The sequence below is a fragment of the Perca flavescens genome, chromosome 7, assembly GCF_004354835.1.
Source record: "Perca flavescens isolate YP-PL-M2 chromosome 7, PFLA_1.0, whole genome shotgun sequence".
NCBI lineage: Eukaryota > Metazoa > Chordata > Actinopteri > Perciformes > Percidae > Perca > Perca flavescens.
In genome coordinates, this window is record NC_041337.1 from 36,261,058 (window position 1) to 36,277,410 (window position 16,353).

The 16,353-nt window shown below is 44.8% G+C and overlaps 1 protein-coding gene across 1 annotated transcript in view; it reads left to right on the forward strand.

The window, feature by feature from the left end:
* Positions 1 to 13,870, forward strand: part of LOC114558593 (membrane-associated guanylate kinase, WW and PDZ domain-containing protein 1) — a 40,824-nt gene extending 26,954 nt beyond the window's left edge. The window contains exons 3-6 of the mRNA XM_028582655.1: positions 2,287 to 2,363; positions 3,028 to 3,174; positions 6,909 to 7,047; positions 13,035 to 13,870. Coding sequence (XP_028438456.1) covers positions 2,287 to 2,363; positions 3,028 to 3,174; positions 6,909 to 7,047; positions 13,035 to 13,870 — 1,199 coding nt within the window. The remainder of the gene's footprint in view (positions 1 to 2,286; positions 2,364 to 3,027; positions 3,175 to 6,908; positions 7,048 to 13,034) is intronic.
* Positions 13,871 to 16,353: the final 2,483 nt, after the last annotated feature.

The window sequence follows — 16,353 nt, forward strand, 5'->3', positions numbered from 1 at the left end:
TTGTCACGTGGTGTGGACACATGGTACGCTCCATAGGGTTTGTCACGTGGTGGCCCAATGGTACGCTCCATAGGGTTGGTCACGTGGTGGCCCCGTGGTACGCTCCATAGGGTTGGTCACGTGGTGGTGGACACATGGTACGCTCCATAGGGTTTGTCACGTAGTGGACACATGGTACGCTCCATAGGGTTTGTCACGTGGTGGACACATGGTACGCTCCATAGGGTTTGTCACGTAGTGGACACATGGTACGCTCCATAGGGTTTGTCACGTGGTGGACAGATGGTACGCTCCATAGGGTTTGTCACGTGGTGGACACATGGTACGCTCCATAGGGTTTGTCACGTAGTGGACACATGGTACGCTCCATAGGGTTTGTCACGTGGTGGACACATGGTACGCTCCATAGGGTTTGTCACGTGGTGGCCCAGTGGTACGCTCCATAGGGTTGGTCACGTGGTGGCCCGTGGTACGCTCCATAGGGTTGGTCACGTGGTGGACACATGGTACGCTTCATAGGGTTTGTCACGTGGTGGGACACATGGTACGCTCCATAGGGTTTGTCACGTGGTGGACACATGGTACGCTCCATAGGGTTTGTCACGTGGTGGACAGATGGTACGCTCGCCATAGGGTTTGTCACGTGGTGGACAGATGGTACGCTCCATAGGGTTTGTCACGTAGTGGACACATGGTACGCTCCATAGGGTTTGTCACGTGGTGGGACACATGGTGCGCTCCATGGGGTTGGTCACGTGGTGGACACATGGTACGCTCCATAGGGTTTGTCACGTAGTGGACACATGGTACGCTCCGTGGGGTTTGTCACGTGGTGGACACATGGTACGCTCCGTAGGGTTTGTCACGTGGTGGACACATGGTACGCTCCGTAGGGTTTGTCACGTAGTGGATACATGGTACGCTCCGTAGGGTTTGTCACGTGGTGGACACATGGTACGCTCCATAGGGTTTGTCACGTAGTGGACACATGGTACGCTCCATAGGGTTTGTCACGTAGTGGACACATGGTACGCTCCATAGGGTTGGTCACGTAGTGGACACATGGTACGCTCCATAGGGTTTGTCACGTAGTGGACACATGGTACGCTCCATAGGGTTTGTCACGTAGTGGACACATGGTACGCTCCATAGGGTTTGTCACGTGGTGGACACATGGTACGGCTCCATAGGGTTTGTCACGTAGTGGACACATGGTACGCTCCATAGGGTTTGTCACGTAGTGGACACATGGTACGCTCCATAGGGATTGTCACGTGGTGGACACATGGTACGCTCCATGGGGTTTGTCACGTGGTGGCCCAATGGTACGCTCCATAGGGTTGGTCACGTGGTGGCCCCGTGGTACGCTCCATAGGGTTGGTCACGTAGTGGACACATGGTACGCTCCATAGGGTTTGTCACGTGGTGGACACATGGTACGCTCCATAGGGTTTGTCACGTAGTGGACACATGGTACGCTCCATAGGGTTGGTCACGTAGTGGACACATGGTACGCTCCATAGGGTTTGTCACGTAGTGGACACATGGTACGCTCCATAGGGTTTGTCACGTAGTGGACACATGGTACGCTCCATAGGGTTTGTCACGTAGTGGACACATGGTACGCTCCATAGGGTTTGTCACGTAGTGGCCCAGTGGTACGCTCCATAGGGTTGGTCACGTAGTGGCCGTGTGGTACGCTCCATAGGGTTGGTCACGTGGTGGACACATGGTACGCTCCATAGGGGTTGGTCACGTAGTGGACACATGGTACGCTCCATAGGGTTTGTCACGTAGTGGACACATGGTACGCTCCATAGGGTTTGTCACGTAGTGGACACATGGTACGCTCCGTAGGGGGTTTGGACACACGTCCGTGGAGTGGACACATGGTACGCTCCGTAGGGTTTGTCACGTAGTGGACACATGGTACGCTCCGTAGGGTTTGTCACGTAGTGACCTCATGGTACGCTCCGTAGGGTTGGTCACGTTGGGGCCTCGTGCGCTGACGTGCACTAACATGTGCACGTGGCACAGCAACTGGCCAATGAGACATGATCATTACAGCGTTTCAAGCTCTAAATCAGACACAACTCAGCCACACAGCCAACGGACGGGATGCAGCGCTCCACAAAATAAACCAAATATTGCAACCCCTTTTGATATAATATTGCGCAATCGAATATTGCGATTAAGATATTGAGTCAATACATCATGCACCCCTAACTTAGATGCTTTATCGGTTTGTAAAATTGTATAATAACAGCACTTGTTGTTCCCTCTCAGACTCGTCCCCTGTGTCAGAGGCAGCAGATCTGGATATGGACGGCCGCTTGATGAAAGGGCCCAGAGGGAGGTCAAAGGTCAGTCTCACATTCACTCAGACTCCTCCCAGTCTTAAGGCCTTTACACACCGGGAGGGGGAGGGTGGGGGGGGGCAAGGTGTCCTGTGTTTCGTATGTCTGTCTGTCTGTGTGTCTGTGTCTGTGTGTCTGTCTAACTATCTAACTGCCTGTCTGTCTGTCTAACTGATTGCCTGTCTGTCTGTGTGTCTGTCTGTCTATCTGTATGTCTGTCTAACTGTCTGTCTGTCTAACTGTCTGTCTGTCTGTGTGTCTGTCTGTCTGTCTAACTTTCTGTCTAACTGTCTGTCTGTCTGTGTGTCTGTCTGTCCGTCTGTCTGTATGTCTGCCTGTCTAACTGTCTGTCTGTATGTCTGCCTGTGTGTCTGTCTAACTGTCTGTCTGTATGTCTGCCTGTGTGTCTGTCTGTCTGTCTAACTGTCTGTCTGTCTGTGTGTCTGTCTGTCCGTCTGTCTGTATGTCTGCCTGTCTGTCTGTCTAACTGTCTGTCTGTATGTCTGCCTGTCTGTCTGTCTAACTGTCTGTCTGTATGTCTGCCTGTCTGTCTGTCCGTCTGTCTAACTGTCTGTCTGTCTGTCTAACTGTCTAACTGTTTGTCTGTCTGTCTGTATGTCTGTCTAACTGTCTCTCTGCCTGTCTGTCTGTCTAACTGTCTGTCTGTCAGGACGAGGCCAGGTTCTACAACGTGGATCTGGAGCGAGGTCCTACAGGTTTCGGTTTCTCTCTGAGGGGGGGCAGCGAGTACAACATGGGACTATATGTTCTGGGACTGATGGAGGGGGGGCCGGCCCAACGCAGCAACAAGATACAGGTACACACACACACACACACACACACAGAAACACACACACACATACATACACACACGTACACACATACATACACACACACACACACACACACACACACACAGAAACACACACACACATACATACACACGTACACACATACATACACACACACACAGAAACACACACACACATATACACACACACACACGCACAGAAACACACACATGCACACACACACATACATACACACACTTACACACATACATACACACACACACACACACACAGGTACACACACACGCACGCACACACACACACATACATACACACATGTACACACATACATACACAAACACACACACACAGAAACACACACACACACACACACACACAGGTACACACACACATACGCACAAACACACACACACATACATACACACACGTACACACATACATACACACACACACACATACAGGAACACACACACACACACACACACATACAGGTACTCACACACAAACACACACACACATACAGGTACACACACACACACACACACACACACACATACAGTTTACACACACACACACACACAGAGACACACACACACACAGAAACACACACACACACACACACAAACAAAACACACACACACACACACACACACACACACAGACACACACACGATAACGCTGAATATCGCGGTAACCTGCTCTAGCTTTTCCAGCGTTTTAGACACAGTTATGGTGATAATAAGGGTCCAAAATGATGTGAAAAAGAGACACGACCGACTAGAAAAAGGACCACATGACCACAGAGACCCACAACAACCCCACGGGAAACTAAAATGACACAACACGAATACAAAAAGACGCCAAATCCCAAAAAGAGACACAAAGGCTGTGTCTCAAACCGCACACTTCTGTCAGTATCAGGCTACAGCTACATTAAGACTTTACAGTAATAACAATAAAGACGAGTACTGAGTGATTGGATTTTAAATGAGCACAAGTAGTAACGTAGAACTGACGTAACAGCTGTTATATATGTTACCGTTTATTTTCAAGTTTTGATTTGAGGGTCTTTTAAAGTTATTACATGTTGTCTCAGCTAGCGGTTAGCCGAATTAGCTGTTAGCTAAACTAACGTTAGCTTGGCTGTCGACCAGAAGCGCGGAACAGATCGTACAGTGTCGTAAATCCTCGTACGACGGCGCATGTGCAGAACGGATCGTTACACACTGAACTTTTTGACCATTTTTAGGGGGCTCATCCTGGTACTTTCAGTGCTCTGACTTTTTGCGTTATCTACACTCTATACATAAAACTAAGTGCTTGAAGTGTGCAAGTAGGCGCTTTGAGACACAGCCAAAACGTACGGGGGAAATACAAATATATCGAAAAACATATATAAAACATAAAATAAAATAAAAATGAACATAAAAAGAATATTTCTTGAAGAAGGACACCTAACCCCCTTCCAGTCTTCCAGTCGTCCACAGACCAAGAGGAAACACTGGGATTGAACTTTGCTATTGAATGACGATGTATTTTTTGGATACTTGAGACTGTAGAGTAGGGTCGGGTATTTTTTTTTTTTTTTACTTTTAAAACGATGCCGGTGCCTAAACGGTGCCTGAACCGGTACTTTTCAATAAAGTTAAAAAAAAACAACAGTCAGTGACTTGTTTATTGCTAAGCCCATGGTCAAAATGAAAGATTTAATAATAACGTAATAACTATAACAATAACTTACTTCACCAGTAAATTGCTGTTGAACCCCAGATGGGAAAAGGGTATTTTACAATTACTGTGAATGCACCACGAGGCTACCTGTTTTAAGTGAATCTGTGTTGTTTAATTCCGACAACGGCAGCTGCAAGTGAACGCAACGTCGGTGTTGTTTAATTCCGACAACGGCAGCTGCAAGTGAACGCACCGTCTGTGTAGTTTAATTCCGACCATATGAACATACTGTATATCTATGAATTGTAGAAGTCCTCCACAGTGAAACACAGTCACACTTTACACTGTTTAACGTTAGCTGTCAGCATTTTAACCGTGATTAATCCAGCTGCTAGCTAAAGCTAGGCTAATGTTACATGCTGTCAGGTGTAGTGTAAAGTCGAGCACCGAAATGAGGCACCGAAACTTTCGTTCTTATTCGGTCTCGTTACTACCGTTTACGTCGGCACCGGTTCCCTATTGGCACCGAGTTTCGGTACCCAGCCCTACTGTAGAGGCAGTTCGGTCGGTGCCTACCAAGTATTGAGCTCGGTGGCCGGGCCTTGTTCTGAGGCGCCCACAGAGATCCGACAGAAGGAGGTTTTTCAGCGATTCTCTCCTTTGTGATATTAAATAATTTCATATATTTATGAGTCTCACTTCGTGCCTGCAGCTGCGCGGCTCGGAGCATCAAACATTCAGCATCCAGCTGCTTCCTCTCCGCTCCGGCCTTTAAATATTAAAACGGTCCCGACTTGTGCTAGCGCCCTGCAGGCTACAGAGGAACATTTTAAATATAAAGGGTTCATTCAGAAGGATGAGATCAGGACATTTCATCATTGTTCATTCCACACATGACTTTAAAGGTGCCCTGATACACCTGTATTTCATGACTTTGTGGTGATGTCTGAAGTTCTACCATGGACTCTGTAACATTTTTCTGTGGGAAAAGGTAGCAGTTCATTTTCACATTCACAACATAACACAAACACATATGGACCTGACAGATTTAAAAAAAATGCAAGGAAAAACGGTTTTGTATGGCAGGGCACCTTTAAAGGTCCCATATCATGGTGCCCTTTGGATGCTTTTATATAGACCTTAATGGTCCCCTAATACTGTATCTGAAGTCTCTTTTATATAGACCTTAATGGTCTCTTTTATATAGACCTTAGTGGTAATACTGTATCTGAAGTCTCTTTTATATAGACCTTAATGGTCCCCTAATACTGTATCTGAAGTCTCTTTTATATAGACCTTAATGGTCCCCTAATACTGTATCTGAAGTCTCTTTTATATAGACCTTAATGGTCCCCTAATACTGTATCTGAAGTCTCTTTTATATAGACCTTAATGGTCCCCTAATAATGTATCTGAAGTCTCTTTTATATAGACCTTAGTGGTCCCCTAATACTGTATCTGAAGTCTCTTTTATATAGACCTTAGTGGTCCCCTAATACTGTATCTGAAGTCTCTTTTATATAGACCTTAATGGTCCCCTAATAATGTATCTGAAGTCTCTTTTATATAGACCTTAGTGGTCCCCTAATACTGTATCTGAAGTCTCTCTTTTTTATATAGACCTTAGTGGTCCCCTAATACTGTATCTGAAGTCTCTTTTATATAGACCTTAATGGTCCCCTAATACTGTATCTGAAGTCTCTTTTATATAGACCTTAGTGGTCCCCTAATACTGTATCTGAAGTCTCTTTTATATAGACCTTAGTGGTCCCCTAATACTGTATCTGAAGTCTCTTTTATATAGACCTTAGTGGTCCCCTAATACTGTATCTGAAGTCTCTTTTATATAGACCTTAGTGGTCCCCTAATACTGTATCTGAAGTCTCAGAGTGAAATTTTCATGCCATGGGATCTTTAAAGTTTTTTTCCCAACATTTTTGTCACTTTTTTAACATTTGTCACTTTTTTCAAAGTTCTTTTATCAATTGTTTTTTTTCTTCGATTGCTACCTGAACCTGAAAATGAGCATAATATGAGCACTTTAATAAAGGTGTACCCATCCTGCCAGGTGTCGGACCAGCTGGTGGAGATAAACGGAGACAGCACATCGGGGATGACTCACAGTCAGGCTGTGGAGCAGATCAGGAGGGGGGGGCACCGAATCCACCTCATCCTCAAGAAAGGAAACGGATACGTGCCCGACTACGGTGAGACAAACTGGCGCAGGACAGACAGAGAGTAACAAATACCAGTCCCTCCAGAAAAACGTGATTATGCGATCGCATAATTCAACGCATAATCAGCCAAAGTCTGCATAATATACACAGACATTCGGCTGTGAACACACACACACACACACATGGGCAGGCAACGTTGTTTTTGTTTTTTTTGGGTCAACATTTTTTTTGGGTGACATTTTGGTCACTTTTTTCAAAACAAATTCTTCACTTTTTGTTTTTGTCACTTTTTTTCGACTTTTTGGTCTACATTGAATCACGTTCCCTCTATCAGAGATTCTATCAGAGATTATGCGATCGCATAATTCAATGCATAATCAGCCAAAGTCTGCATATTTATATATTATATATTATATAATATATACATGTTTATATATTTTTCAAATACGTCGCACTTCCGCCGCATAAATTGCCTATTTGAGCGCAAAATATGCGGGGCTTGCATGATTTCATAATCCACCGCAATTTTGTTGCAAAAAAAGTCCCATAATATATCTTAGCAGAAAGTTGAAAAATGTTGCGTTTACTTCAGCAGCCATTTTCACCCTGTTGCCATGGGAACGTTATGAAGTGACGTACAGTACAGGCCAAAGGTTTGGACACACCTTCTCATTCAATGTGTGTGTCTTTTTATTTTCATGACTATTTACATTGTAGATTCTCACTGAAGGCATCAAAACTATGAATGAACACATATGGAATTATGTACTTAACAAAAAAGTGTGAAATAACTGAAAACATGTCTTATATTTTAGATTCTTCAAAGTAGCCACCCTTTGCTTTTTTTGATAACTCTGCAAACCCTTGGTGTTCTCTCAATGAGCTTCATGAGGTAGTCACCTGAAATGGTTTTACCTTCACAGGTGTGCCTTGTCAGGGTTAATTAGTGGAATTATTTCCCTTATAAATAAATAAATAGTAAATAGATCATGAAAATAAAAAGGAAACGCATTGAATGAGAAGGGGGAAAGGGGAATCGCTGTTTTTTGTCTTTTTCATCAAACTGCAGTTTTTGCAAGTTCCCGCAATTTCATCGCATAAAATTGCATAACTATCCCGCATATTCCATCACATTTTTTAAGAAAACGTGCCGCATAATCAAGGATTTTTGCCCCGCAACAATCACAAAAATACTCCGCATTTTTCTGGAAGGACTGGAATATAAAGTAGCAGTAAAATGGAAGTACATAAAGCATCATGGGGCAAAAAATCCCATGATGAACTTTCAGATATTGTAATTCAAGTGTTTTGACCCAAATGCGTGATTTACAGGGGGGATGAGGTGGTTACAACCCCTTACAATAATTAAAACTGGCCAGTGCAACCCACCCCAAATATCTAATCTTAATTTATTTTTCATAAATAGAGATATTTGCACCATAACTTGATGCAGAAAAGGCACAACGTGTTGCAGAAACATTGACCAGAATGCAGGAAAATAAGTGTTGAACCCAAAGTTACGCCCATGGTTCTGTTAAAGGACCACGCCGATTTATTGGGACTTTGTCTTATTCAGCGTATCCCCCAGAGTTAGATAAGTCCATACAGACCCTTCTCATCTCAGTGGGTGTCCTGGAGGTAACCGTCTCCATCTAGCCTAGCTTAGCACAGATCCTGGAGGTAACCGCTCCATCTAGCCTAGCTTAGCCCAGATCCTGGAGGTAACCGGCCCCATATAGCCTAGCTTAGCACAGATCCTGGAGCTAACCGGCTCCATCTAGCCTAGCTTAGCCCAGATCCTGGAGGTAACCGGCCCCATATAGCCTAGCTTAGCACAGATCCTGGAGCTAACCGTCTCCATCTAGCCTAGCTTAGCACAGATCCTGGAGGTAACCGTCTCCATCTAGCCTAGCTTAGCACAGATCCTGGAGGTAACCGTCTCCATCTAGCCTAGCTTAGCACAGATCCTGGAGGTAACCGGCTCCATCTAGCCTAGCTTAGCACAGATCCTGCAGCTAACCGGCGCCATCTAGCCTAGCTTAGCACAGATCCTGGAGGTAACCGGCTCCATCTAGCCTAGCTTAGCACAGATCCTGGAAGTAACCGGCTCCATATAGCCTAGCTTAGCACAGATCCTGGAGGTAACCGGCTCCATCTAGCCTAGCTTAGCACAGATCCTGGAGGTAACCGGCTCCATCTAGCCTAGCTTAGCACAGATCCTGGAGCTAACCGGCTCTTGGATGTGAAAAGAAGGAAATGGTTCTAACGTTGCTCTTTAGATGTGTCATTTATATATTTCTATTTTATAGAGATCCATTATCTGCTCAACAACATGTTCTATTGAAGAAAAGATAGAAAATACATATTTGTTTGTGCTGTAAAGTGGTTAGAAAATTTTTTATTGGAATCGGCTAAAATCGGTATCGGCTGGCCTAACTCAAAGAAAATCGGAAATCGGAATCATCCTAGAAAGTTGTAATCGGTGCATCTCTACTAACTAACTAACTATCTTTTTGAAATTTAATTAAAATCCCGTTAGTGGCTAGTCTACCTTCTCTCTAAAACACTGAGCTCTCTGAACCTGAATCATCCAATCACAGCTCTGGGATTCTCTCTTGACTTTGTACTTTGACTTCTCTCTTGACTTTGTACTTTGACTTCCTCTTTCTCCTTCCTCCTGTACTTCCTGTCCTGTTCTTCGTCCCGCTCCTCTTCCTCAGTGGAGTTGTCCAGCCTGTCTCTCTGTATGACCAACTCTAAACAGGGCGAACCCTGCTTCTACGTGATCGGACGCACTGAAAACTCGCGGTTGGTAACTTTCTCTCCCCCCCTCTAACACATCTTTCATTTCCTTTCACTATTCACTTTTCACTTTTCATTCTCATCCCTCCATCTTTGTTTTGTTATTAACAGCCTTCAGCCATCACTCATTTTACATGGTAGCACAAAAACCATGTAAAAAGGTGATTTCTCTTGTTGATTTTTCAACCTGGACCCTATTTTCCCATGCATTGGTGTCTAATGTGAACAAGAATCTTTGAAACTGGTCCAGTATTTAGCGAGAATGCTGTAACCTGCAGCCATGAACCAGGCTGTAATGTAACCCTACAGGACTAATGTTCAGCATCATTTAGTGTTAGGGGTGGGAATCACCAGAGGCCTCACGATACGATATCATCCCGATATTTATGTCACGATACGATATTATTGCGATTTTAAACATATTGCAATATTCTGCGATATATTGCAATGTATTACCTTTTTTCCAACATCAGATTTTTCCCCAATTTCAAATGATGTCTGAAAGGACAATTTTGTCAACATCTGTTGTATCTAAAAACATACATTTCTCTGTTTGTTCATCTCACTTCAATTGTATTCCTGCAAAATGTGATTGTCAAGCAGACAGACTGACCAACACATATATCATAAAAGATCCATACTTGGCGTCTGTGTATCGATACAGTATTGCCACGAAAAATATCGCGATACTATGCTGTATCGATTTTTTCCCCCACCCCTAGTTAGTGTCCACTAAAAGTTCTGTTGTTGCCGCTGACAGACTCAGTTTATTATTCTAAGTGTCTGACAACATTATGGAAAGGATTCCTACAGAGATAGAGCTTTTAGTTAAAGAGTAAGATCCTTTTAGTTTAACATGAAACAGCCCCGAAATCACCATCACCAAACTCCACCAGACTCCATGTAAATAATCAGGACTTTTAGCGTGTATAGAGCCAGCATATCTCCACCAGACTCCATGTAAATAATCAGGACTTTTAGCGTGTATAGAGCCAGCATATCTCCACCAGACTCCATGTAAATAATCAGGACTTTTAGCGTGTATAGAGCCAGCATATCTCCACCAGACTCCATGTAAATAATCAGGACTTATAGAGCCAGCATATCTCCACCAGACTCCATGTAAATAATCAGGACTTTTATGTATCCACCTCCACCAGACTCCATGTAAATAATCAGGACTTTTAGTGTGTATAGAGCCAGCATATCTCCACCAGACTCCATGTAAATAATCAGGACTTTTAGCGTGTATAGAGCCAGCATATCTCCACCAGACTCCATGTAAATAATCAGGACTTTTAGTGTGTATAGAGCCAGCATATCTCCACCAGACTCCATGTAAATAATCAGAACTTTTAGCAAGTATAGAGCCAGCATATCTCCACATGTAAATGGGTGGATTAAGGGTTTATTTCAACCAAAACAGAGTGGTGATTGTTGGAACAGTGGAAAGATGAACCAAGACGGCTTTTGATAGATTTATTTTCTTTTTGTCGACTTTGAATGAAGTGTGTTTTACGATGATAAAAGTCCTGATTATTTACATGGAGTCTGGTGGAGTTTGGTGATGGTGATTTCACAGCTGTTTCATGTTAAACAAAAAGGATCTTACTCTTTAACTAAAAGGTCTATCTCTGTAGGGATCATTTCAATAATCAAAAGAGAACTTTTAGTGGATGCAAACTGACGCTGAATATTTGTCCTTTAGGGTTACATTTAGGGCTGGGCGATATGGACCAAAAGTCATATCCCGATATATTTTGGCTGAATATCGATATACGATATATATCCCGATATTTTTTGTGAGAGCAAATGTTCAGTCAAAGCCAAAATCAAATATGACATGTCACAAGTAGTTTCATAGAGACAGTTGCAAAATCAAATAAATAATAAACCGGTTTCTTCACCTGGTTCATGATTAAATGCTCAGCTGTTCAAATAACAATAAAATGTAAACCTAAATACTGTATAACAGGAGTACCTTTTTTGAAATCAAAGCTCCATATTTGTGATTCGTTCCAAAGGTCAATTAAGCTTTTGATATTAATATAATCTACTTTGTTCAAAATGTAATGCCTCATGCCTGTAAGCCTAGGTTTATAGTCCCATTCTTCCACTTGATACTGCTTCCACTTAAGTAAACTAAAAGATGAACTATCGACTACAAAACAAAGAAACTAATTAATGTGTTAATACAAAGAATATTTATTATGATCGGTTCACAGATCTGAGTTCAAACGGAAACTTCACCCTTCTGAACTAAGAGTTTCTGCTTCAAGGTGAAGTTTAAAACAGACTGAAATGTCCAGGCTCATTCCTCCACTATTTATTTCTGTATGTATTTATGCGTTACATGTCATTTTAACGAGCACTGAGCTCCAGATCCTGCAGCTGCAGACGGTCTCTGCTGCCCCGCTGTAGCTTCTCTCCGTCCGCCTGCCGCCGGCAAACTTAGTGGAACTTTCCGCCCGATATCGACATACAGGTCGTCCTGGACTACGTGTAAGATCCTACCGATCACCACTCTGTCTTTGGCTGGTCCGATCCGGATCAGCGGGGACCCAGCGCAGCAGCGAGGCAAAGCTGTGTTTTTCCCGGGGAAGACGCGCTGCGGCGACGGCCACGGAGCTCTCCGCCTCCCGCTGCCGCCGGAGCTCAGGTTGCTGGTCGAAGGCGGCATACATAATCATAAAACACATTGTCACCTGTTAAATGTTATTCATTGCTGTTTGTTCTTTTCATTTCCTCTATCGAACATAATTAAGCAGTACAAAAGTCCGGCATCTTTAGCGTTGATCTGAATGCTTCGCACCCCTGTTCCAAGATGGCGGCGGTTTTGACGTATGTTTAGAACCTCAAGGCGACATCTGTGTATATATCTATGGGAGCAAGGATCACATTTGAACTATATCGATATATGCGATATGGTCTAATTCCATATCTCATTTAAAAATATATCGATATATTTTTAATATCGATATATCGCCCAGCCCTAGTTACATTGCAGCTTGTTTCGGTCTCGCTTAATACTGGACCAGTTTCAAAGACCCATTAGTCTTTTAGACACAAAAACAAAGGAACATAGGTACCCTTTAAATGTGTTATTAACAGTTCCATGTCATCATGAAGAAGAAGCTCAGTGAAAACACAGCAGCATCTGGTGGACGCTGGAGGAACTGCAGCTCAACATGTTTATTTCTATGTTTGTCTGCCAGGCCCTGAGGAAGGAGCCCTCTCCCCCTCCTCCTCTTCACACACAGAGGAGACACATGTGGAAACTGTAGCCGTGACAACCGCCTCCCTCAGCCAGCAGCAGAGGGGAGGAGGTGGTACAGAAGGAGGAGGAGGAGGAGGAGGAGAGAGGAGGAAGACAAGGAGAGAGGGAGAAACCAAACGAAGAACAACAGGAGGAAGAGGAGGGTTAGGGCCTCCTGATTTGGACCTAGACGCGGTGGAGAAGGAGGCACGAGAGGAGGAGGAGGAGAGGAGGAGGAGAAGCCAGACTCTCAGGCAGAAGGGGAAGTGGGAGAACCAGAGGGAGCAGGGAAGGAGGAGCAGAAGCTTACCCAGGATCAGTGCTCGATCCTGGGACGCGTTGCTTCCGCCGGAGGGGGTGGAGATGGAGGAGGAGGAGGAGGAGGAGGAGGAGGAGGAGAGGAGGAGGAGGAGCGAGACGAAGAGCAGGAGGAGGGTGACAGCGGCCAACAGAGAGGGGGAGGAGAGGCAGGAGAGAGATGACATCACCCCCCGCCGCGCAAAGCACTCTGGGAGTTCCGGTGCGCCTCAGAAGACCGTGTTTTCCTTCCTCATGCCGAGGGACGACGAGAGCGAATTCGACAGCCAATCGGCAGCCAGCTTCTCAGAGGTCAGCCAATCGGCAGCCAGCGTCGCCACAGCCGCCGGGTGGAGGGAGGATTCCGATTGGAGGAGAGCAGAGTCACTGTGGCAACAGGGGAACGCCCCGGGCCCCTGGCTGAAGCCGAGCCCGCAGAAACTTACAAAGGTTTTGATTGGCTGTCGGCTCGGTGGGCGGGAAGCTCTCTCTCTCTGATTGGCTCACAGCGAGGACATTCTCGTTTTCTCTTTCGCTGATGTACTTTAGTGGCGACTTATAAGGGCTTTTTTTGATTAGCCTGCTCATCGAAGACCCGCCTTTGCCTGCGTCTTATTGGGTGACAGCAGACATTTTCCGTTGCCTGCTTGAAGGATTAAAAAGCAAGCAGACAAGGACTTGTTTTTGATTGGCTAGTGGGTGGGTTTTGAGGCCTCTGATTGGCCAATGACATCACAGCTGCACACAAAGCCGCCGAATTACCCAACAATATTGCTTTTATTTTACCCATAATCCCTCAGTGCATCCTGAGACCTGTACCATGAAGCCATGTCAGTGTGTTATCCAGCTATCTTTCACTTTTGATTTAACGCAACTTCAGAGGAGCCAATTAAAACCTGTCAGGCGTTTTTCGAACGATTTTTGGACGCACATAAAAAGTTATTGTGCTGTGTTATAGACCCAATCACAGTGTTTGTTTGTTACAACTTCCGGGTAGAAACCTCCTGTGATGCTGAGCAAATGAGGACGAGGAACAACTGGATATATTCTCATTGCCTTCATCTAAAATGCATTTAAGCTTTGAGAGCTAATTCACCGGTCGGGCCACAGGCCACCGGCTAATGTTGCGTTCCAGGTGTCCCGTAACTCATGTTTTCACCACCTTCTACCGGTAAAAGCGTCCTGGAACGCTAGTCAAACCAGTAACTTACTCCCCGTGAACTGGTACCAGATGGTTGTTCTCCCAGTTACAGTTTTTCACGTCACACACACATAAACAACAATGGCGCCCCCTGTTGATGCTGTACAGACGCCGGTGATTAACGGTGAGAAATAGAAATAAATAGACGGACATAGGCAGCATAAAGTAATTCTGCACATTGTAATCAAAACAATACACATACGATTGTGTACTACTACAGGTTGTGTTTATTAAATGAAGCCCAAAATATGTCGCCGACTAGAAATCGCTAGTATCAGCTGGTGCTAGCTAACGTCAACGTTAGGTAGCTAACACTAACGCTAGCTAGAAGGGTTTGTCGTGACTTTACCTGGAAAGCTACCAAGTCGTGGGTCGTGACTTGAAGTCGTAACTTACGGGCTAAAAATTGTGTCTGGAATGCAGCATAAGGCTAAGGTTACGTTTACACGACAACGGTCTCGCTAAAAATGGAAAAGTTTTTTTTACGTTGTTTTGAATGGATTGCAGAGGTCCACTTTCACTGGGAGGTTTACTGTGGTGCGACTGGTAGGTGGGGATGAGACTGCGCCGCTTTACCGTCTCCATTTAACATCTGAGTGTCTGGCTCCACAGAGACGCTAGCCTGACAATCCAGATCAAAATCCAAAAGATTAAGGGTCTGGCAATGAGTAATGAAAATGGCCCATCTCGAGGGGCGGCGCCAAGCATGCATTTTGAAAATCTCACTGCACGCAATTGGATAATACTACGACCAATCACAACAATATAGGGGGTGACATATCCAGAGCCCCAAACGCTCAGCTAGAGGAGCTTACTGGTAGATTAGACTCTTAGCTACCAGAGGAGCTAATTGGTAGATTAGACTCTTAGCTACCAGAGGAGCTAATTGGTAGATTAGACTCTTAGCTACCAGAGGAGCTAATTGGTAGATTAAACTCTTAGCTACCAGAGGAGCTAACTGGTAGATTAGACTCTTAGCTACCAGAGGAGCTAACTGGTAGATTAAACTCTTAGCTACCAGAGGAGCTAACTGGTAGATTAGACTCTTAGCTACCAGAGGAGCTAACTGGTAGATTAGACTCTTAGCTACCAGAGGAGCTAACTGGTAGATTAAACTCTTAGCTACCAGAGGAGCTAACTGGTAGATTAAACTCTTAGTTACCAGAGGAGCTAACTGGTAGATTAGACTCTTAGCTACCAGAGGAGCTAACTGGTAGATTAAACTCTTAGTTACCAGAGGAGCTAACTGGTAGATTAGACTCTTAGCTACCAGAGGAGCTAAAGCCTGGCTCAGACTACAGGAGTTTTAGGCCGATTTATGCCCGATTTACCCCTCCCGAGAATCTGAGAAAAAGTCTTGTCGAGGACCTCGATCGGTCCCGATGTTCGGCGCAGATTATCTGGTAATGTGAGGCGTTCACAGGTCAGATTATCTGGTAATGTGAGGCGTTCACAGATCGAATCTTGCACCTCCCGATCTGCTCGCAGACACATCGGGGCGCCCCGATAATATCAAACATGTTTGATATCTAGGATTATAATCAGACGTGAAACACCTATGATTACGTCAGTACTTCCACAGTAGCCAATGAGAGACAGGTTTGCAAGGAGAAAGCAGCTGTAGTACGAGTCCCGGTGGACAACTGAGTTGGAAGAAAGGATGGTGGAGATGTGGCGACAGCACGAGTGCCTGTTTAATGTCTCATCAAAAGAATATCATAATCGGGATGATAAAGAGAAGAGCTGGGGAGAGATCGCTGCAGATCTGGACCTACCGGGG